General features: G+C 43.3%; 1 protein-coding gene across 1 annotated transcript in view; it reads right to left on the bottom strand.

Annotated features, from left to right (window-relative positions):
• Window positions 1–22,872, bottom strand: part of Ttc8 (tetratricopeptide repeat domain 8) — a 57,394-nt gene that overhangs the window by 2,292 nt on the left and 32,230 nt on the right. Inside the window, exons 7-13 of the mRNA XM_051150356.1 lie at window positions 22,545–22,630; window positions 18,700–18,787; window positions 16,535–16,645; window positions 6,043–6,182; window positions 4,442–4,616; window positions 3,985–4,107; window positions 419–502 (exon numbers count right to left, since the gene is read on the bottom strand). Of these exons, the coding sequence (XP_051006313.1) occupies window positions 419–502; window positions 3,985–4,107; window positions 4,442–4,616; window positions 6,043–6,182; window positions 16,535–16,645; window positions 18,700–18,787; window positions 22,545–22,630 (807 nt within the window). The remainder of the gene's footprint in view (window positions 1–418; window positions 503–3,984; window positions 4,108–4,441; window positions 4,617–6,042; window positions 6,183–16,534; window positions 16,646–18,699; window positions 18,788–22,544; window positions 22,631–22,872) is intronic.

Raw genomic sequence — 22,872 nt, 5'->3', positions numbered from 1 at the left:
GTACCATGCCTTAACTCCTAACGATCTTGAGAAAGGTGTGCTGAGAATACAATCTGCAGCTAACATACAGGATTCCATTCTGGAAAAGTCAATTATAATCCTTTCTGAATCAGGAATTACCTAACAAGTGTTTCTTCAGTGATTAAATGTGGTATTTTAAAGCACAAGAGATTTCTTCTGCAATTTGTAGTGGTGGTGTAGTTAATACCCAGTGATAAAGTTTATTACATAATCTCCTGAAGGGAAGATATTTGTGATAAAAGTTTTTAAAAAGTCATTTCTTTCAGATTGAAAAAAAAAATCAACCTTCTGTTCAGAAAGATAAGGTTTAAAATGTTATGTTCAATCTGTATTTTTTTAAAACCAAGAAAGATCAAGTCTGTGTCAGATGAGAAATTAATAAAGGAAAAAAAAATACCTTATCAGAGACTGTTGCAAAATTGAAATGTGGCTCATACATATGGGGGGCTAAAGACGATGCAGTTTGTAGGAGTGCTCGTGCCTGTGGGGAGAAAAGAAAACGGCACATATGAGTATATGTCAGCACTGTATCTGTGATTTCTTTAGGTCAAAACAAAAAAATCTGGGGCTGGACCTTAAAATGATCCTGTGGGAAATACAAATGACATTCCTCAGGAAATACAATGACATAATAAAACAGAGCTTACTGTGGATACAGGCAAAATTATGTTAGCAATACATACATCAAAAGAAGGAATACAAGAACTGAAAATTTAGAGTAGATACAGGTTATCTGAGAACCACTGCCTCATAAAGTTTGCGCTTTAGTAGGATATTCTACTGAAATGTAAGCTTGAGGCTTAAAAAAAGTTTTCATGACTTAAGCTTTTTTATTGGTGATCAATAACAACTTAAAACTAACACATTTCAAATGGTGAGAGCAAGCAAGCATTTGTTATACTGCTGACCAGTTTGCTAAGTGAAATATCAACAGTGACAAACTTTCTCTAAAGCACTGTCTTAGGGTTACTGTTGTTGTGATAAAACACCATAGCCAAAAGCAAGTTGGGGAGGAAAGGGTGTATTGGCTCACACTTCCACATCATCTATTACTGCAGGAAGTCAGGACAGGGACTCAACGAGGGTAGGAACCTGGAGATAGGAGCCAATGCAGAGGCCATGGAGGGGTGCTGCTTACTGGCTTGCTCCCCATGGCTTGCTCAAACTGATTTTTTTATAGAACCAAGGACCACATGCCCAGGGATGGCCCCACCCATAATGGGCTGGGCCCTCCCCCATCAATCACTAAGAAAATGCCCCAAAGCTGGATCTTATGGAGACATTTCCTTACTTGAGGTTCTCTCCAGTGCCTTTAATCTTGGGTGAAGTTGACATAAAACTAGCTGGCACAAGTACTCAAAGCATAAAAGTTAAGATTACATTTCACAGGACCATGTTTTGCAGAGACCATGGAGTAACAGGAGATGGTCATGTGTGCACCATAGGTCATATGAAGCCACCGGACAACCCTCCCCAAACTCTAAACTTGTATTTATGACCCTGAGGACAAATTCATTTATCTTTTTTTCTAAAATGAAAAAAAAAAAAAAAAGAGAGAGAGAGAGAATACTAATTCATATAAGATGGCCGATAGTAGATTTTCCTAATAAAACAGGGTGAATATGAAACTTTTAAACACATTTGAAATCAATGGATTGGTGAGATGGCTCAGCAGGGATGGGCATTTGTTACCTGGTGATCTGAGCTTGATCCCCCAGAACCCTCATGGAAGAAAGGGAGGAAGGAGGAGAACTAGCTCCCACAAGTTGTCCTCTGAAAGCCACATGTGTGCCATAGAATGTGTACATACTTGAGCATGTATATACACACATACACACATGTACACACACGCTCACACATATTCACACACACGTACACACACTTATAAAAGTAACTTATTCTCTTGGCTCAATTGTTGTCTGGGATGCTTACTGCCTCCTTCTGCTAACCTTGGCCTAATCCTGGAAGCTTCTAGCCTCCATGAAATCTAACTTAGGCCTAGAACATTTTCAGCCTCTGAGACTTACTGCTTAATAAGCTCACCCTTACTTGTTCTTTCTGAGCTCTGGGCTGGCTGGTTCAACTCAGCTGTTCTGGCTCAAACTCTTCTCCTGGCTGACTTATTTAATCTGGCTTCCCTCTCAGTGCGGCATTGCTCTGCTTGGCCTCAAACTAACTCAGAAATCTGCTTTCATCTTCTGGCTTCTTCAAGTCTTCACCTGAGTTCTCTCTCTATAACCCATTTGTCTTTACAGTCTGTAAAACTGCCTCCTTTCTCTGTAAAACTGCTTCGTAAGTAGCTTCCCTTTCCTCTCTCTTCTTGTGAGAGTTGAGTGAATCCTATTCTGTCAAATCTTCTTGGATTCATCACCTTTTCTGCCACTCAATTAGACATCATTTTCAAACATGGGCGCTTCCTTCTACGAACTAATTTTACCTTCATCTGGGATTAAAGGTATGTACTACCATGCCTGGACCTAAGTTTTTCTTTACCTGATACTTGCTTTAATCCAGGCTGGCCTTGAACTCAGATCTGTTTGCCTCTGTCTCCTGGTTTAAAGGCATGTTTGCATTTCAGCTGGATCACACAGACCTAAAAGATTTTTGGATGTGATATCTTGCCAGAACAGCCACGTTCTGAATTTACATTACTACACACACACACACACACACACACATACACATACACACACACACACACACACGGACTCACAGTACTGAGATTATAGACACATGCTGCAATGGCTTTTTAAGTGAGTGCTGGGGATCTGAACTCAGGCTCTCAAGCTTGCATGTAAGCACTTTCCTGATGGGCCGTCTGCCCGGCCCCTCCAGGAACACTGACTTAGACTTCCCACATGCCAGGTGCCATTGCTAGTGCTGAGAACGCAGAAGTTACATAACAAATGCCGTCCCTGCTTTCAAGCCGCCAACAATCTGCTTTCTCCACACACCAAGATCTGGTAAAGTGAGAAAAAGCGCGTGACGTGCTCGGCCTCGAGGGCTTTTTTTTTTTAGACTAACGTTTGGACGTTTTTTCTAAGGAGACAGTACCTAAGACCCAAGTGATGAAAAGAAACTTGTCATTGTGAGATCCAGAAGATACCACAGAGGGCCGCAGGGCGACAAAGCCCTGTGTGGTGTGTCTAGAGCAGCAGGACAGCTCATGTGCGTGAAGTCAGCGAGGCGTGAGCACATGGATGTGGTCCCAAAGAATATAAAGGCCACACAGGCTACGGCAGGAAGCTTGGGTTTCAGTCCAAATGCATAGAGAAGGAACTGCAGGATTTTAGCAAAGCAGTAATAAAATAATATTTTATAACAAAATCCATTAGCCTATTCAGAGGAGTTATGTGCTACTGCTTCATTCATTCATTCACTCGTTCATTTAGTCATCCATCATTAAGTCACTCAGCAGTCCTCCTGATTTGGGGGTGGGGGGCAGGGGCCTTTAGTAAGCACAGTTGGTAAAGTGCCCTCCCTCCCCCGGGTGTTGGTGTGTGTGTAGGAGGGAGACCAGCCAGGAGGCCCCTGGGATAGTGAAGGGAGGAGACCAGCACAGGATAGAGACGAGGAACCTCGTTGAGCCAGGGCTGACAGGACTGCTGAGTAATGTGGGTGCGGGGGTGGCAGACAGAGGAAAGAAGAAAGGAGTGGTTGGAAGGGTAGGCGCTAAGGGTATTGGCACGGGCAGCCAGATCATGGTGGGAGACAGTGTCTCCCGGGTAGTGAAACCATGGAGATGCACGGTATTCCCATTAAGTCAGATGCTCAATCCTGGCCTCAGAGAAGTGAAGTAACTTGACCAAGGTCACACAGCTAGTACATGACAGAGCTAGGATTCAGACTCAGGCCTGTCGGCCTCTAGAGCTATTAAAAAGTATAATGCACAATGACAGCCAAGTGTCACAGCTTTCCTTTGAAGGAAGCCACTGTCTGTAGTGACAATGGCACTTCTCTGACCTGTTCAATGTGACCCTTCCTCATCTCCAGCACAGCGAGGTTGTTGTAGGCCTCAGCATGGTGGTTGTTGTGGACCAGGGCCAGCCTGAAACACTGATGGGCCAGGCTTGTATCTCCTATTCCCTGCAAAGGAAAGCACATGCTTACACACAGGAAGCCCGATCTTCCCACTACCATAGCCGCCCTCATTTTGCATATTAATCTTTCTAGCTACATGTAGAAAACAAGCACCAACCACAGCAGCGAAGTGGGAGTTTTGTGTATGGATTTAACTTGAGGATACAAAACAAATCCCATAAACCTCTATGGTCAGATGGATTTATGATATCTTGAGAATTTCTTCACATGAACGTATAGTGACTTTTTCCATAACAGGAATAACACACACACACACACACACACACACACACACACAAAACAAAACAAAACAAAACAAAACAAAACAAAAAACCCATACCACAGCGATGTGCCCCAGGTTGTACCAGACATCAGCTGCCTCTTCTTCATTTTCCGCCAGGAAAAGGGCGCGCTCAAATGAGGTCAGAGTCATGTCATACTGCTGGGCGTAGAAGCAACACAGCCCCAGGTTATTGAAGAGCTGGCAGTTATAAACTCCCATCTGCAAGAGGCGCCTTTTCAAAGGGGAGCAAAAATTTGCTATCAGACTTAACTTTATAAATGTAAACCTTTTTCTAAAGTTAGAAGTGAATGCCTTCAGTAACCTTAGGACCCCTGAAAAACATTAACACAAGCATATCAATAAATGTTTAAAGCAACGATCACAACTTGCACAGACCATGTGCCCAGGGACATGCTCAGAAAAGGGTTTGCTGTTGTTATTATTTGTTGTTTTCCAAAGGATTTATCAGAAAGAAAGGACACAGAGCCACAGAGTACAGCTCACACGTGTTACCTCAGGGGCCTCAGGGCCTGCAGGGAATTCCCTGAGGCCTGGTCCAACTTGAGGAGGGTGCTCCACATTGGCCACCATGCCTTCAGTTGCACCCTAAATTCTGCTGCCTGCACTGCATGGTACAGATTCACTCCCATGAGCCTCTGCCATGGGAGATGTCACGGCAGACGGCTCTGTGTTCCCCACAGCTCTCCCTCGGCTGCTCAAGAGCCCTACTTTGCTTCTATGCAACACTAATCCCACAGAGTTCAAATATACAAATGAAAAGCTAGCCCCACTGCTGCGGGAAGCCCGTGACCCACTTTAGGGTGGTGAGTGCGGCCAGCTGCACATGTGCTGGGTGACGTCTGTACACTTTATGTTCCAGTATGCTTGGAAAGAACGTGTCAGCTGTCTGTCTACTCCTTTGTATTACAAGGGCTGAAACTACTGCTAAAAATGAATTTTAGGGGCCAGTGAGGTGGCTTAGTGAGAAAAGGTATCTCTCCCTAAGCCTGCTTATCTGAGCTTGATCCCTAGGACTCTACGTGGTGGACGGAAGGAACTGATCAAAGGGAGTTCTCACACGCAAGCCGTGGTACAAGCACCCCACCAGGGCATACACACAAGTAAATAGTGGAGGTAATGTTTAAAAGATGCATTTTAGAAACCACGTGTAGGATAAAATAAGTATGTGCTCAAAACAGAACCAGGGACGACAATTTACTTATACTTGGGGAAAACTGAAAATACCTCACAAAACAGGTGACCATGTTTTAAGTCCCCATCAAGGTTCAGGATACAGCGCAACAGCAAACCCCTTCCTGCTCCAGGCTCTCCAGCTTTAGGTTTTGTGGAACTAAGAGGCAGTGACAATGAGAACCATTTTAAGTAGCTATTTAGCCTCTGTTGTTTCTTAATGACTAACAGGGACTCACACTGAACTGAAACGAAAGCTTGGCCAGGCAGGTTATGTTTCTCCAGGGTGCCAGCCTGCACACCCCAAAAGAGCCGAATACCACTTTAATCCTCAGAAAGCAGCCGAGAGTTGCGGTTCTTAGATTTATAAACATGCGGCCTATGCATAATGCATAATTTATCTACATTTTCATTCCATCTTTTTATTGTTTCACCAGCTTTCCCTGTAGATGCACTGTATTGCCCACCTGTAAAAGCGGAGTGCAATCTCTGGCTGGTCAGAATAAAAGTGGTTGCTTCCGATGCAGGCGATGGCTTCCACGTGAGTATTGTCCTGTTTCAGAACTTCCTTGTAGTACTCTGCTGCAGATGAACTATTGTTCATTTCCTGTTCCCCATCCAGACAGAAGAGCAAACCTTTATTGACACTGAACAAGAAGCTGCTTTTTTTCTGACCAATTTAAGTTCTTTCATTCAACAAATATTTATCTGGAGTCTGTCATATGTCGGACTGTGTTCTAGACAGTAGGGACAAAATACTAATGAAAACATGAAGTCATCGTCCCCAAGGAGGTGACAGCTGGTGGGAAAGACAAACAAATGAGTCAGCATGGGACATAATGTATGGCAGGGAAGGAGGAGCAGGACCGTGTAGGGTGAGGGGAGATCGAGGGAGGCAGGGCTTGTTTGTTAGTGGTCACCTTGGAAGAGGCCCTGTCAGACAGATGTAAATAAGGCGAGGTGTGGGAGCCAGCATTTGTGGGGGTAGTCTCAGTCAGCAGAGAGACCAAGACACAGAGGCCTAAACTGAAGCATTTTCAAGTGAGCCTGAAATGGGCATAGTGCCCAGGAGACCAGAGAGGCAGCCAGGCCTTCTGAGGCCATGGGCTGAGCCTCGGACTTCATACAAAGTCAGGAGAACATCAAAGGATTAGAAATCAATCACCTGGTGGCTGACTGTAGGTCATACCAAATAGGGAAGTCAAGGCAGAAGAAAGACCGGTTCTAGGAAAGATATGAAAGCAACCCAGACCAAGTGTAGAAATACATGCAGAAGCAAAAACCAAAGGAGCCTTCTTCATCAACGCACATGTTTGTAGAGCACTGGTAATCACAGATAAATGTCTCTAATTGTTTGCAGAAAGGAACAACACAAACGACCCTTTAGGTGACCTTGATTAGGGAGAAAGCATTATGACGAGGGACAGCCACTATTGGCTCCAGAGTGAGAGCGCATGGGAGAGACTGAATCAATCACCCAGAGGTGTTCAATTCCCCACAGGAGCTCCATTAGGAGACGCCCACTATGTACAGCAACTTCGAGGGTCCTGGAGGAGGAGAACCTTCAGTTTCCAAAGACAAAGTTGGCTTCTGCCTCTTAGAGGTTCTTGGGGTGGGATGGGGTAGGCAAGCTCCATACTGTGGGATCTAAGCTGGCTTGGCCTACATTCCAAGAGACACAGAAAGGGAGGCACTTAATAAAAGTACACAATTCGTGGTTGTTCTAAGTCGAGGGACTAGCGGGGCTGGGCTGACTCACAGCTGCAAGTGGAAGGCAGGGGATGAATTCATTGTAAGTGCTTTGAAAACCACTGCACACTTTGTCAGCTCCATCCCAGAGCTGAGGGATGTGGCCTGCACTCTACCACTAACATTATTAAAATCTCAGGCATACTCTTAACCACTCTGGGCTTGACCTTGAGCTTCCTGAGTAGCTGGACTGCAGGCAAATGTCATCACACCTGGCTCAACAAGCAGTATTAATAAAGGTTAGCACCTCTCAAACCTGCCTCTGCCCAGACCATCTGCCATGAAACTTCCTGTATGTCCAACTGCACACAGAGCTCTTCTGCCTCTCAACTTACACGGCACTGACCGTCACAGGCTCTTTCCCCAGGAGAACTCTTATCGATGTTATGTTTGCATCACCATACAGTGCTTCTTTAGACATAGGACTTGTATTTGCTAGAAGACTCACATAGACCAGGAATGTACCCCAGGCCACATCTACATACGTTACACATATAAAGTAATATGTAAGGTAAGTCCTTTCACTCGTGGAGTCAAATTCTCCCAAGTCCTCTTTTCACTTGGTCATCCATGTCCGGGTTTTTGAAACCAGTACTGTCTGTGCACATGATGCTTTGCTATTTATATTTTATTAATAATTCTACATGCTTGTGGGATACCGTGTGCAGCCTTGAAAAGGCACGTGGTGTCGAATGCACACATCTGTGGCCTCACTTGCTTCTTGTCTCTTTGTGATGAAGACAGTTAAGAGCTCCTGCGGTACTCCTAAGCAGTACTCCCCCACAGCTCCTTAGCAATGCTCCCCCACTGCTCCTTAGTAGTGCTCCCCCATTGCTCCTTAGAAGTGCTCCTCCTACTGCTCCTTAGCAGTGCTCCTCCCACTGCTCCTGTCAGTTCTTGCAATGCTGATGCCTGTGCTTTCTGGATCTAACCAGCAGGTGTCAACAAACTCTTTCAGGCTACAGTTAGAAATAATTACCTTCTTCACCGTGTTGGCCAACTGTAATAACTGACAAGAGCTGCAAATGAGAAGAACTACACGTCTGCTGCTACTTGGCTACAAGGATCAGAAGAAATGTGGTATAATATAAATGCCATGGAGTATTATTCAGAAGACAGAATTATGTCATTTGCAGGAAAATAGATAAAAGTGGAGATCATCATGTTAAGGAAAAGAAGCAAGGCCCAGAAAGACGGGTGTGTGTTCTCTCATATGTGGAATCTAGGCTTAAAAAAAAGGCCTGCCAGGTGGTGGTGGCGCACGCCTTTAATCCCAGCATTGGGAAGGCAGAGGCAGGTGGATCGCTGTGAGTTTGAGGCCAGCCTGGTGTACAAAGAGAGTCCAGGACAGCCAGGGCTACACAGAGAAACCATGTCTCTAAAACAAAAACAAAAACAAAACAAAACAACAAAAAAAGAAGGCCTGAAACAGAAGAGTAGATGGTGATCAGGAAGGAGGAGGGAAGACAGAAGAGAATGCAGGAGTGGTGAATAAGATCGAAATTCATGGTATAAATGCATGAGCGTATCAAAGTGAAACCCTTTGATTTGTACAGCGGCTGCATGGTAACGAAAGGAAAGATGATGCACCCAATGCCAGAGATGTTTAAATATGAAAAAGGGGTTTTCTGTGTCTATATGCATATGTGTGCATGTGTGTTGTACATATACATATATGGGCATGCATATGGAAGCCACATGTCAACCTTGGCTGTCATTCTTCAAGTACCAGTCACTTTTATTTTTAAGACAGGACAGGTCATTAGCCTGGAAGCCCCAGGTTAGGCTACGATGCAGGTGCTTAAAGACCGAGCCCACAGATGTCCTCTCAATGAAGTGGTCAACTGCTAACCAGAGCACATTCTCTTTCTTGTGTGTGATATATCTGTGCACACATTTGTCTGTGCATGTGTGCACATGTGGAGGCCAGATGTCAATGCTGGGTGACTTCCTCTATCATTCCTCATCTTGTTTATTTATTTATTTATTGAGAGGGTCTCTCATTGAAGCTGGAGCACACTGGGTTAGCTACACTGGCTGGGTATCAAGTTCCAGAAATCTCTGTTACTGGAATTATTATGTGCATACTGCCACACCTGGCTAGTGTTACATATGCACACCAACAGACCTAACTGGGATTACATGTGCACACTGCCACACCTGGCCAGGTTACATGTGCAGACTGCCACACCTAGCTGAGTTATATGTGTACACCGACACACCTGGCTGGGTTACATGGGTGCACTGACACACCTAACTGGGGTTATATGTGTACACTGCCACACTTGGCCAGGGTTACATGTGCAAACTGCCACACCTGGTCAGGCTTACATGTACACACTGCCACACCTGGCTAGGTTATATGTGCACTTTAAAAATGGAGCAAATGAGCAAACATTAGTTGTATTACAGCCAGATTTAAATTGTGTGTCTGTTTGTGTACATGTATGTGCACATGTATGTGGTGCCAGAAGTCAACCTTGGTGTCAATCCTTCCTGCTCACCTGCTCAACACCTGGCTGGGTTATATGTGCACACTGCCACACCTGGCTAGGTTACATGTGTGCACTGCCACACCTGGCTGGGTTTTATGTGCACACTGACACACCTGGCTGGAGTTACATATGCACACTGCCACATCTGGCTGGGTTATATGTGCACACTGCCACACCTGGCTGGGTTTTATGTGCACACTGACACACCTGGCCGGAGTTACATATGCACACTCCCACACCTGGCTGGGTTTTATGTGCACACTGCCACACCTGGCCAGAGTTACATATGCACACTCCCACACCTGGCTGGGTTATATGTGCACACTGACACTCCTGGCCGGAGTTACATATGCACACTGGCACACCTGGCTGGGTTATATGTGCACACCAACACTCCTGGCTGGGATTACAGGTGTACACCACCACACCTGACTCTGTGGGTTCTGGGGGACGGTCCCTGAGTCCTCATGCATGCAAGAGAAACACATTACTGACTAAGCTATTGCCCCAGCCCACTGTGTTTTGGCACTTTCTGGTCAAAACAGACATTTACATCATTGTTCATATTTTACATAGTGTTTCACTGTCATATAGATCACATATGACCCAGTCCTGTTTGCTGAGTCTCAGTTTCTTTATGTTTTTATCCAAAAGAACGGGATATAAGCATCTCCAAATAACTGGACACTGTAGAAAAAAATCCCCAGAAGTAAAACTGGCCCAAAGAAGAACCAGGTTTAACTTCTCCCTGGTGACTCTAAACAGCTCAGGTGGGCTGTGTCGACACATGCTCCCCCCAGCAGTGCACACACACACACACACACGGAGTCTGCTTCTTCATACCCTGGACAGCCTAGGCTCTGTGGGACTTCTGTCAATCCAAGCAAGTGGAAAGTGGCATCATAAGGCTGGTTTGGTGTTTAATTCTTTAATTCTGACAGAGACTGGATGTTTACCATATGAGACACCATACTTACTTTTTGTGTGAGCTGCCAACTTGTGGCCTTTGTCTCTTTGCTGAGCTAGCCTGCCTTTTGCCCTTTCATTATTGACGTGTTGTGCTGCTATAACAGAGCAGCACGTGCAGGGTAATTTATAATGAGCAGAGAATTATTCAGCTATATTTGGAAAGCTGTGGGGCCCAAGATCAAGCGGCATCTGCCTCTGGCTCCCCACCACTGAGATTAAAGAAGTACACCACTATGCTTGGCTTTAGTATATAGGAAATTCATATAGGAAACACAAGTTCTCAAATATCAGCCTTTGCTATCTTTTTTTGTTTTATGACATAAAAACATTGTCCTCGTGCAAGACATTGGCGGATGGCTCAGTGGCTAAGAGCACTGAGAGAAGAACTGAGTTCCATCCCCAGCACTCATATGATGGTTCACAAGAGGCCATGGGCACCAAACATAAACTGTGGCGCACAGACTTACATGCAGGTATAAATACCTGTGCACATAAAAATAACTAGATAATTTAAAAATATTTTCTTCATTCTGATTTATACAAATAATGTACCTATGTTTCTTTCTGAAATTTTCAGCTTCTTTACTATCAACTTGACACAACCTGGAAGCACTTGGGAAGAGAGTCTTAATTAAGGATTAACTAGATCAGGTTAGCAAGGGGACACCTGTGGGGGACTGGGTTGACTACTGCTATAAGGATGATCCAGACTACTGTGGGCAGCACCATTCCCTAGGCATGGGGTCCTAAACAGTACAAAAGGAGAAAGCCAGATGAGAGCAAGCAAGCATGTGCTTATTCTCTTTGCTCCTGTCTATAGGTAGGTGTGACTAGCTTGCTTGAGTTCATGCCTTGACTTCCCCTCAGTGGCGGGTTTTTTTTTTTTTTTTTAAGATTTATTTATTATTTATACAGTATTCTGCCCACATGTGTGCCTGCCCACCACAAGAAGGCACCAGATCTCATTACAGGTGGTTGTGAGCCACCATGTCGTTGCTGGGAATTGAACTCGGGACCTTCGGAAGAACAGATGGTGCTCTTAACCTCTGAGCCATCTCTCCAGCCCCTCAGTGGCGGGTTTTAACCTGGGGTTTTAAGCTGAATAAACAATTTTTTCCTAAGTTATTCTTGTCAGAATATTTTATCACAGCAACAAAAATGAAACTAGAATAATTTCATGTTTTGAGGTTTTAACTCCTTAAAGAGCTTAAATCTGAGACTGGAGAGATGGCTCAGTCAGTAAAGTTCTTGTTACAAAACACTGAGGACCTGAGTTAAGTCCCCAGACACACATGAAAAAGCCAGACATGGTGGCAAATGTGTGTAATCCCAGTGCTGGGGAGGTGGGTTCCTGGAGCTTGTTACCCAGTCTAGCCCAGCCAGGCTAGACTAATTGATAGCCTCCAGTCTGGAAAAAGGTGGATAGCTCCTAAGGATTGACACCAAGGTTGACCTCTGGCCCCACATACATGTGCACATACATGTACACAAATAGATACACTGTTTAAATCTGGTTGAAATGATTCTTTTAATACAAGTAATATTTGGTCATTTGCTCCATTTTAAAGTATTTAAATAATACTCTAATAACTCAATTGACTTTAACAGTTCATCTTTGTCACATTGTAAATTCTCAGATAGACTCTTTTGGTCCTTAGACTTATTTCTGCATCAGAACTGGTTAAATCATAATATTTCTAGAAAAGATTCTAATGACATATACTTAAAATAATACTTCCATGTATATATAAATATTACCTCAAGTGTATAATAAACTTAATATTAGCGATTTTTAAAGTGGTTATTTCTGAGCCAATTCATGAAATATGAACCACACTTACAGTAGAATTATTTGAAGTAAGGTTGCAAATAGCTTAAAGAATGCTGGAGCGGTTCTGTTCTGAGCAGCAAAGGAGTGTGTTCAAAATACAAAGCCTGCAGCCTGCTTTCCAGGACTGAAACTACAGCAGGAAGAAGATCGATCTCACACTTCTTACATTTGCCTGAGGCTACCCTCACACATGGTAAAGTTCAATAGCATTTGCACGGTTAGGTTTCTAATTTCAAACATTTTCTAGCAAAGAACAGTTGAAATGAGGGCCTTTCTATCAAAATGCCTCAAAAAAAAATTCAAAAGCATAAAAAAGTTTAACAAAGATACATGATCTAAGCAAGTGTCTGTAAGAAACACGAGGAAGTGGAGGCAGTAAGACATGCTCACTAGAAAACAGGAAGCACCTAGACCATGACAGAAGGAACAGAGCAGTAGGAAAAGGACACAGCAGAAGACTCCCTGGGAGAAAAGCAATGTCCTCAGAGGCAAATGTAGTGTAGTTGCAAACTAAGGGCTTGGCTAATTATCTCTCAAACCTCTGCCACCCTAAAGAAAAGGAATTCTCTAGAAATCTGGCTCTGGTGTGGCAGGCTTTGGCAGAAGGGAAGTTAACTGTGAAGCCAAGGTGGAGATGCCATGTGCAACCACTTCTGCTCTACGCTGTCCCTGGCAGTAGGCTGCATTCCTCTCCACATCTTTCTCTCTGCCGCTGCAAACTGCACTCTGAGGAGCAAAGCGCAGACGGCAGCTGATGAAGGACCACTGAGTGTGGTGACGTGCAATGGCTCCCAGCTCTCTAAAGGTAGAGGCAGGAGGATGGAGAGTCAGGAAGCTGGAAACAAAGGGAAAAAACCAAAAGATCTGTTCCAGATCCATGGCCTATCCTAGCATTAGCAACAGTGAGCACCATAGACAGGCATAGATGGGAGTCTTCTGAAGAGCAGTGTGCACTAAAGATGCTAACAGCTTCCTGGCTCTTTCTGCTGGCATCTTCTGTCAAAAGGAGAACAAAGCGTCTGAGAGATGCAAAAAGCAGAGTCCAGTGGTCTAATCACCACCCAAAGGTAGGAAAATTAGCAACAGCAAGAACTTCTCTGGATTCAGAAAGTGACTATTTTATTTTCCTTTTAAGCCTCTTGATCAAAGGTTTGTTCATATTCCGCTTATTTAAGGTCACAGCAAGTAAAGATAGAAAAGTATTGATAGTGCTTGTTTTGAACTGGTCAAAGTCTTCTTTGTATGCATTTATTAAAGTTATTATTTCAAAAAGGAAACTTCCTTCTAGACAATTTAAATATTACTAATTTTCATCCAAAATGCAGTTCATTAGTAGGGTACAGTAGCCTATACCTGTGACCCCAAAACTAAGAGGCTGAGAGAAGAACATCACCACAGTTCAAAGACAACCTGTCAGTTCTAGGCCAGCCTGGGCTACATAATGAGACCCTGTTCCAAGAAATCAAATCAAACAAATCAAATGCAGAATTCATGTTCCTCATACAAATTTCTGAAAAAATAAAAATTATTCACAAGCTATCACCTAGGCCACCCTCAATCTCTTCCACTTGGCTGCAAAATAATTTACCAATATTACAAGAAGCATCTTCCAATGAATTGAAAGAAAACAGCTGTGCTTGTTCAATATCACATTAAAAAGTTCTAAGCAATTTTAAAGTAAAAAAAACAAAACTATATATTCAGATGATTATTTTATTTATAAAAATATATTTAAGAGGATCTATGAACAAGACCTTAAAATTTAAAGAGTGGCTAATATCAAACTAGCTTTTAAAAAGCAATGCATTCCTATTCTCCAACACTGAGCAGAATTACAGTATCTCATTCACAGTAATACATCGACTCACAGTATGCCTAGGAATCTATGTGTGCAGGAAAGAGTTCACAGAAGACCTGAGATTGCTATTCTTAGAAAGGTATGCGCTGGGAACTGATTCCTGCTCTCATATAAACCTTCCCAGATGACAAAAGGGGTTTCTAATGTGACACCCACCATTTGTACTATGTGGCTTGTGCTGATACCTGGTAACTGCAGGAGAGAGTCTGAAGAACTCTGCTACATGATAGGCAGGTGGTGTCCACACACAGTCTCTAATGAGATTCCTGGTAGACAGCAGGCTGCAGTAGTTGTCACAACTTGTTGCTGGGAGAATTAAGTGTGTTCCTTGTGACTCCATGCTGTGACTCTACCCTTCAGGGAAGCTCATTAAGACACAGGATGTTCTCAACAGAGGCGAAACATTCCACCCTGCAGGGAAGCTTATTAAGCTCAAGAAGTAAACAACTCAAAGGCTTCAGGAAGTCCCTGAAACTGACTAGATGCTTTAGGTTCCTTCTTCCCCAAGCATATATGCACTGTAAAGGCTGCATTCTGTAAAGGTAGCATTCTCAGACAAGATGAGTCAGCCAAGACACCTGGACGAAGCCGACACCAGTCAAACTGCCTAAGAGAAGCAAAGATCAGCAAAGTGTCTTTGGATAGAGCTCAGACCACATCCTGTAGGTCTCCAGCCCTGCTGAGCTGCAGGTTGGCAGTATGCTCCAGGTTTCTGGATTTTGCTATGACTTATGCTGGGGTGGGCTTCAGTCATGCAAGTGTCTGAGCCATTCCTGTTCCTGTAAAGTCACCATTCACCTATACTTCTATTGGTAACCTAAATAAAACTCACTGGTTTCCCAATGTGGACTTTGGTGGTATCCATCCTTTTGTCTGTCATTTATTCCCTAGCTGGGATAAGTAGATGTTTATTCCATCTCTCCACGCAATGTTGTATAACACTTCACTAGCAGAGGTGTTTTTTTGTTTGTTTGTTTGTTTGTTTGTTTTGAAACTCATACCTTGCTTCCTCTGATTTTGTTTTATATCTTTTTTGCATTAAGAAAAGGTTCCTTAAAAAAAAGTAAAATAAAAAAGCAAAACAAAACAAAACAAAAACAAGAAAGAAAGAAAGAAAAGGTTCCTTGTGAGCATACTGCATGTTGTGTTTTGGGAGTCTTATTAAAGGACTGAATTTTAGCATGGCTTGGTGACTTCCACCATAACCTCTTTCTGAAAATAATCACAAAATATTCACTAGAGGACAAAAAGGAACAAAGAAACTTAAGAATTATGTCATAATTAAGAATGGAAAAAAGACAGCCTACCTGCCCACCCCATCAATCAAATATTAACTGCAAATCAGTCAATATGCCAGCAAGGATTTTTTAAAAAAGTTCTCAAGGCCTCAGTCTTAAAATCAATATGGAAGAACAAAGAGATAAATTTTCAGCTGTAAAGGAGAAAAACCAGGTGGCAAGATTGTCTAATGTAGCCTTGGGAACACTGTAATGCTATAGTAATTAGCAGGGAAGAGAACTCAGAGAACTCAGTGGGAACTGTCTGCGGTATCTGAGAACATGAATCTAAGCTGTATAAGAATAAGTAAGAGTCCGAAGCACCTTGACAAGGCACACATACCAGGTGCCATTAGAAAACTATAGAAATGTAGCTAGTATGAGACTGGTAAAAGGCTGGACAGATAGGCTAATGGGCCAGATTAGGAAAACTCGAGCTATATCTACCAGAAATGGGAAAAGCAAATGTTTGGTGTTACAGATCTTGGGAAAGGGTTGTGAAGTGCGCTGAGATAACAGGAGAAATAAATTAAATTCCTGTCTTGTACCATCCTATCTTGTATCATTCTAGATACCTCTGGGTATCTAAGATATTTCATTGTAAAAACCTAGCTGAAGGAAACACACACAGCAAAATCTCTCCTTATACTGCTGAATCACAGCCAACAATCTTAATTTTATAAACTGTGCTCTCTACTAGGACCCCAAGGGCCTATGAGCTTTTAAAAGTAGCCCATAACCTCGATTTCATACCAACTTTTAAAACACTATGAGCCTTACCTCATAGATCCTGGCAATCCCACACAGCAGGGTCACCTCTCCTGGAAACTTATCCAAGCCTTGTTTGAATAGATTTAAAGCAGTCACAGGCTGATCCAATATGATATAAACCTAAAGGCACAATATATTTCAGTAAGAGTGCTGGTTCTTAAAATAAAGCCATTTGCATGACAAGTTTTAATTATTGATTAGCAATGAAGTATCTCCCAGAAATTTCAGTAAGAATGTTCAATGGACATAATTAGATTCTAATAATGACTCTTCAGTTTGTCTGTGCATATTGCGCCTGAACTTTATCACCCCAAGAAATGCTTACTGTGGGGTTATTACTGCCACAAAGACTGGGTAATAAGTGAACAAGAATGGGTCTGGGGAACGTCTCTCTATCCACACCAACCCTCCACTCCCTGTACGACCTTTCTGATGTCCTTTCTGATATCTGTGTCTTTTTGTTTTGTTTCTTGACCCACTGAGTTCAAGCAGGGAATTGAGCATGACGATGGGTTCCATGTTACCTGCAGGAGCCGGTGGACTCACACAAGGAGACAATGGCTGTCCCTCCCCTAGAATGCTGGGCAGGATGGAGTGTGGCCTTGTAAGTTCTTTCTTCAATCCATGACTGCCTGACTTTAGGCTTGCTCTCCCACAGGCAACCGTAACTGCTGTGAGATCGTGACTGTGATGGCCGCACTATGCCCAGAAGACACAGCCCACAGCCCCTCTCCCTCCCTTGCAGCTCTTTCACTCCTTCTGCGATAGCATGCTTAACTCGGAAATGTTTTGCAGATAAGCCACGTTAATCAAGCGTTTTCTTTCAAAGTGGCTTTGATGAGGTCAGGAAGGGACTTTATTCCAGTACAGGCAGAGCTTCCCTTCTCTGAGATGTTTTACCCCAAAGCGTCCTTAATTTCCGACTTCGGGCATTCTAGAGTATGAACATATGCATGGTGAGAGGCCCAAGGGATGGAGCCCAAGGCCACACATGAAATTCATGGATTTTTTTAAAACTGTTTTTCTTTTTAGTTTATGTGTCTGAGTGTTTTGCCTGAATGTGTGTCTGCATATCAAGTGTGAGCCTGGTACCCTTGGAGACCAGAAGAGGGCGACAGATCACCTGGAACTGGAGTTCAGATGGTCAGGAGCCACCATGTGGGTTCTGGGAATGAGCCTGGGTTCTTTGGGAGATGCTTTGACTGCTGGTTTGTTGTTTTTTCTTTTTTCCTTCTATAGGTCAGGCTGTTTACATGATAATTTTAGTGCACCTGTGGTTTAACTGTGACACATCCCGTGATATCAGGTGTGGAATTTCCCACTTGTAACATCCATCATGTTGGCAGTCAGTAAATTTCAGATTTGGGAGTATTTCAGATTTCAGATATTCAGCTTAGGAATGTCCACTCTATGTTGAAAACTTCTAGGTGGCCCCTGTACTGGAGCTACAGGTGACAGCATGATGCCCGACTCAAATCCTTGCTGCTAGCAGCCCAGTGACACTGAAACCTTGACCTCTTGCAGTCTCTTCTTCCTTAGCACACAAGGAAGTATAAAACCTATCCTGTACAGTTACCGTACAGATTAAATTAATCTGTCTTTACTAACAAACCTGCTACAATGGCCTATACTGAATCATGTTCACTAAAACAGAAATAAGACCAGCATTACTCTGGCAGAGATGAGTAATTAGTGTCCTATAAAGAAGTCTATGAAATGGCCCCTGTTCTTAGAGCAGGGTTTGATAGCACAGGCCTGGAATCTCAGCTACCCAGGAGGCTGAGGCAGGGGCATGGTGAGCTCAAAGTCTGTTTGGACTATAGACTAGAGAGATCCTGGTTCAAAAACAAAGGGGCCTGTTCTTTACAGCCTGCTCGGGTTGACACAGAATGGACTGTAGAAAAGGCTGCTCTGTTGCCTAAAGGTGGTGAGTCTATGCTGCTTTCTTTTGTCCTAATAAGCAATCTGTCAAGAGGATTTTCTTCTTTTTCCACAGCCATCAACTCCTTGCGCCGTGGGTACCCTCCATATGTTTCTATTTTTCACTTGCTATTAAAAAATAAGTCTGAACATATTTACTTGCCAAATATTCTTGAAGGAATTGGCAACTTTCCCCCCATGCAATGGCCAGCACCCTAAGACAGTTTTCACTCAAATTAAGGATATTTACTTACTTTTGCCAGATAGAGAAATGTATCAACCATTTCCTGCTGCTTCAGGGCTGATTTAAACTGCTTCTCTGCTTCACGGTACAGCCCTAACCTAGAAATAGCCATTTTAAAAAAATCAGCCGTTCAATTGAGAAATCAACACCACATCATGTTTTTCAAGCCCTGAGGGTATGAACAGACACATCTCATCCTGGAGCAGGCATATACCAAACAGGAAATGCTGTACACGCCGAGAGTAACATGTCTGTGAACAAAAGCTAGCAAAGCCGCCTGTCTCCCTTAGTCCTGTCTAGCTGTGTCTCAAATGGTGTGCAGGACTGAAGCCGCCTCGCAGCAGGACCAAGAGCTGTCTGCAAGCGAGGTCACCTCAGTTCACCACTGGGAGAGCTTACGACCAGCTGTACACATGGCAAGTGACCTGAATAAATATGGAGCCGCCACTTTGCCGGAAGGACTGGAAGACGGCATTTCTTTGAAAACATCTCCTTCTAAAGACAAAACCCTCCAGACCCATTTAGTTACAGCTATATGCTCTGCGGACAGCGCTTGCCACTTGCATACTACAGCTGTGTCATTTTTTTCCTCCAAATCTTGCTTTTCTTTGCCCCTAGTGGACTGCCTCCTCTGTGAACCTGAAATTTGCTCCTCATCTAAGTGATGATGTCAGTGTCCTCTTTTGTGGCCCAGGAAGCTTTGCTGACACCAGGACAGTCACTGAGGCACACACAGCTGTCATTCAACTTGTCCTTAGTAGACCTGCTAGACCTGCTACTAACTACCTGTTCCTAACAATCTAAGGGCTACTTAGACATTAATTTTTGTAAAATAAACTAAAACATATTTACAATACGTTCCACTGTGCTAATGTCTTGTAAAGGGTGCAAAAAATAGCTTTGATAATTTTTCAAGGTCTAGACTTCAAGCACTGGTGTAGCTGATACACTAGCAGCTGCTGGAGGACGGGATTAAAGTGACTAAAGGTGGCTTCAGCAGATTAAAGTAAAGCTAGAGGGCATGTGGTGAGGCAGAAGCCTCTTCCTCTTCAAAGCCCCATGCACTTCCCAGACTATGTGTAAAATATTATCAGTGAACCCCAAAGTTCTGAGAAGTAGAAATAATAAAAAATAAAATAAAAAGAATTTATGGGGGGAAAGGTGTATTTGGCAACTAAGGAATGATACCAGAATATGACTCCTGGCTTCTGCATAGACACACATTCATTCAGTCAGTCAGTTAGTCACTCATTCTCTCTCTCTGTCTCTCTCTCTCTGTGTCTCTCTCTCTGTCTCTCTCTCTCTCTCTCTCTCTCTCTCTCTCACACACACACACACACTCATAAAACAGACACACCACTAACAACATAACAACAACAAAAAAGACATTCATCAAGTTCACCAGCTCCAACCAATATCATAGAGTCCAGAGAGACAGTGCCCACCATCCACCTGCCTTTTCTCTGCACATGACGTCAACAGGACTGTGAAGCGTCGCTGTAAGCACATTTCACAGTGTTAAAGAGACATGAAAACGAAGAGGATAATGTGCGCATCCTGAAAGTAATGACAAGTAAAAGCTAAATGTGTTCACTAACTGAGATGGCCACCGAGAAGAACTACTTATAGGAAAGTGAGTAAATCAATAAAATCGTGGCTGAAACGTCAACAGTTAGAGAAGGTGTGTCCTGTGTTGCATTTCCAGGGCAGTTAATGATGGCATAGGCATGCAGGCAGGAAAGTGGATAGCATGTTAGGAACAGGCTAAGGAAGCTAGTTTACCCGAAAGGACATAACTATGCAAAGAGTGAGAGAGATGGGAAAGCAGGTAGACTGGGGCAACAGCAGGAGACTACAACAGTGCAAGTGTAATCATCAAGGGAGCCAACAGCAGCTGTCTGCACATCTCCCCTCACTATACTCAGGAAGGGATGATGCAATGAGAGGCTGGAGGCAGAAAACCCAGGGAAGAAGTTACTCTCAGCACTCAACAACAGATGGTAAAAAGCTCTAAAGTCAGTCGGTGACTCTCAACCCGCAGGTCATGATAAATATCAGATATTTATATTTCGATTTGTAACAGTAGTAGAATTATAGTTATGAAGTAGCAATGGAAATAATTTCATGGTTGGGGGGTCACCACAACATGAGGAACTGTATTAAAGGGTCACAGCATTAGACTGAGAACCACTGCAGTAATAAACCATCTGATAATAAAACGTCCAGAATTAGGGCACTGGAGTGGGTTGGGTAAGTAGGAGAGGGACATGAGGAGTGTGGAGGTAGAACTTAGGTCGGGAACAAAGAGGCTGGAGTCAGCGTCAGGCTGATCCTCTAGTAGGGCAAACTTGATCTCGGTAGTGGACATGGTAAGGTCTTCCACTGGCTGCCCAGTGTGCTCCGCCCTTGCTTCCACAGTAATGGGAACCATCATAATGCTCATCTGCAAGTGCGGACAATCTGAGAAATCTTTGTGATCCCATTTGAGAGCAGTTGCTCACTAAATAGTTGGCTGAGTGGATGAATGTACAAGTGAGTGAACACCAAACACACAGCAAAGATGTTCTGAGAGACAGAACAATCTTTAATATGCCGAGATGCACTCATTCGATGATGGCATGATCATATAAATGGCATCATGCTGGGCAGGGGAGTCTGAGTGATGCTTCCCTTCAATTATTAACCATGTCTGAAGGTTTTGGGTAGAAGCTCAAGATGTTAAAACTGTCTTTAAGAATTAAACTCATAAGATTTTAATGTCATAACGATCTCACATTATCTTTTGGTACAACATACTTTTCAATTTGTCAGTGAGAAAAAAGCAATTCAGAGTTCTTTGTGAGATGTCTACATGGAAAGTAATCTTGGTCTCCGTGGCAGTGACAAACGCTTTCAGGCCATTTGCCTCCTTTTCCTCTCAGAGCTGGTCTAGAGATATTGATGGTGGCTCACAATAACCAAAGCCAAGCTTGAATCTTGAAAATAAAAACCAACATACCACTATAAAATATGAACGCTCCTCCTTCCCATTTTTTCCAAAAGTTCTAAATTATCTGAATATCAGCAGCAAGTTTTCAGATCCTACGTGTTGCCAAATATGAAATGAGTTACAACTTTGCTGACCTCTTAGCTTGTTTCAAATGTATTTAAACATTAAGCACATTTGGAGAAATTTGGGCCCTAGAAAAACAATAAGGACTATGGATGGGGCAGGAGTGGACTGGGTGGTAATCCTCACTCCAAAGACTGAGGCAGAAGGATCAGGAGGGCAAGGCCAGCCTGGGCTACACAGGGCCATTCTGTCTGAACTAAAGAAATAAAGTATTACTAAGACAATCAGAGGCAGAAAATGGAGCTGAAATTCTTGCTGTATCACATCTCAGCCCTATAAATTTAGACAACTAGCTTCACACAGACAAGGCTCAGCATTTCTCAAATGAGCGGCCACCTGCAGGTGTCATGAGTCTTAAGTGAGATGACGTAAGGTCCAGCAAGCAAGTTCCTACCTGTAAGGAGCCCTATGGATGTGACACATTTGTGTAAGCGAGGAATTGAGAGCCAGGTGGACAAACTCATGTGACCACAGTGGGTTCCAGTCCCAGGTTTGTCACGAACCAGCTCCCGGTGAAAATCACAACCAAGCTCCAGCCTTGGCTTCCTTGTGTGACACGTTCTCAGGACACCAGCTCTTACTGTTGTCACATGATTGTTCAGAAATGTTTGCTCAAATAAGCCCAAGTTGTCTTTGTTTCATTACCATGTTTTACAACATAAAAATATTTACACTTTTAAGACTTTCACAGATAATGAAATTGTGTGTGTGTGTGTGTGTGTGTGTGTGTGTGTGTGTTTTACCTGTAGTAACATTTTCCAATCTGTACTTTCCACCACCAGTCCTTGTACTGAGCATGCTCCGTGGAAAGGGACGCCAAATCCAAAGCCTTTGAAAACAATTCATTTTCAATTATGATTTTCTTTTCTAACAGCAAACAGGCAGGAGGATAAAGAATGAAATAAACTAGATAATTAGCATCCATCAAAACATGTATTAGAAATTAGATAAAACTCGTGCTGCCCAAGTTTCCAGATGGCCCCACCAATTTCCCCTCCATAATCAGTTCCAGGCCATAGCTCTGACAGCACACAAGCTGGAGACACTGATTGCAGGGAGGCAGATGCACAA

The sequence above is a fragment of the Acomys russatus genome, chromosome 1, assembly GCF_903995435.1.
Source record: "Acomys russatus chromosome 1, mAcoRus1.1, whole genome shotgun sequence".
In the NCBI taxonomy this organism is placed as follows: Eukaryota; Metazoa; Chordata; class Mammalia; order Rodentia; family Muridae; genus Acomys; species Acomys russatus.
Note: the sequence above shows the minus strand (reverse complement) of the source record. Positions and strands in the feature narration are given on the sequence as shown.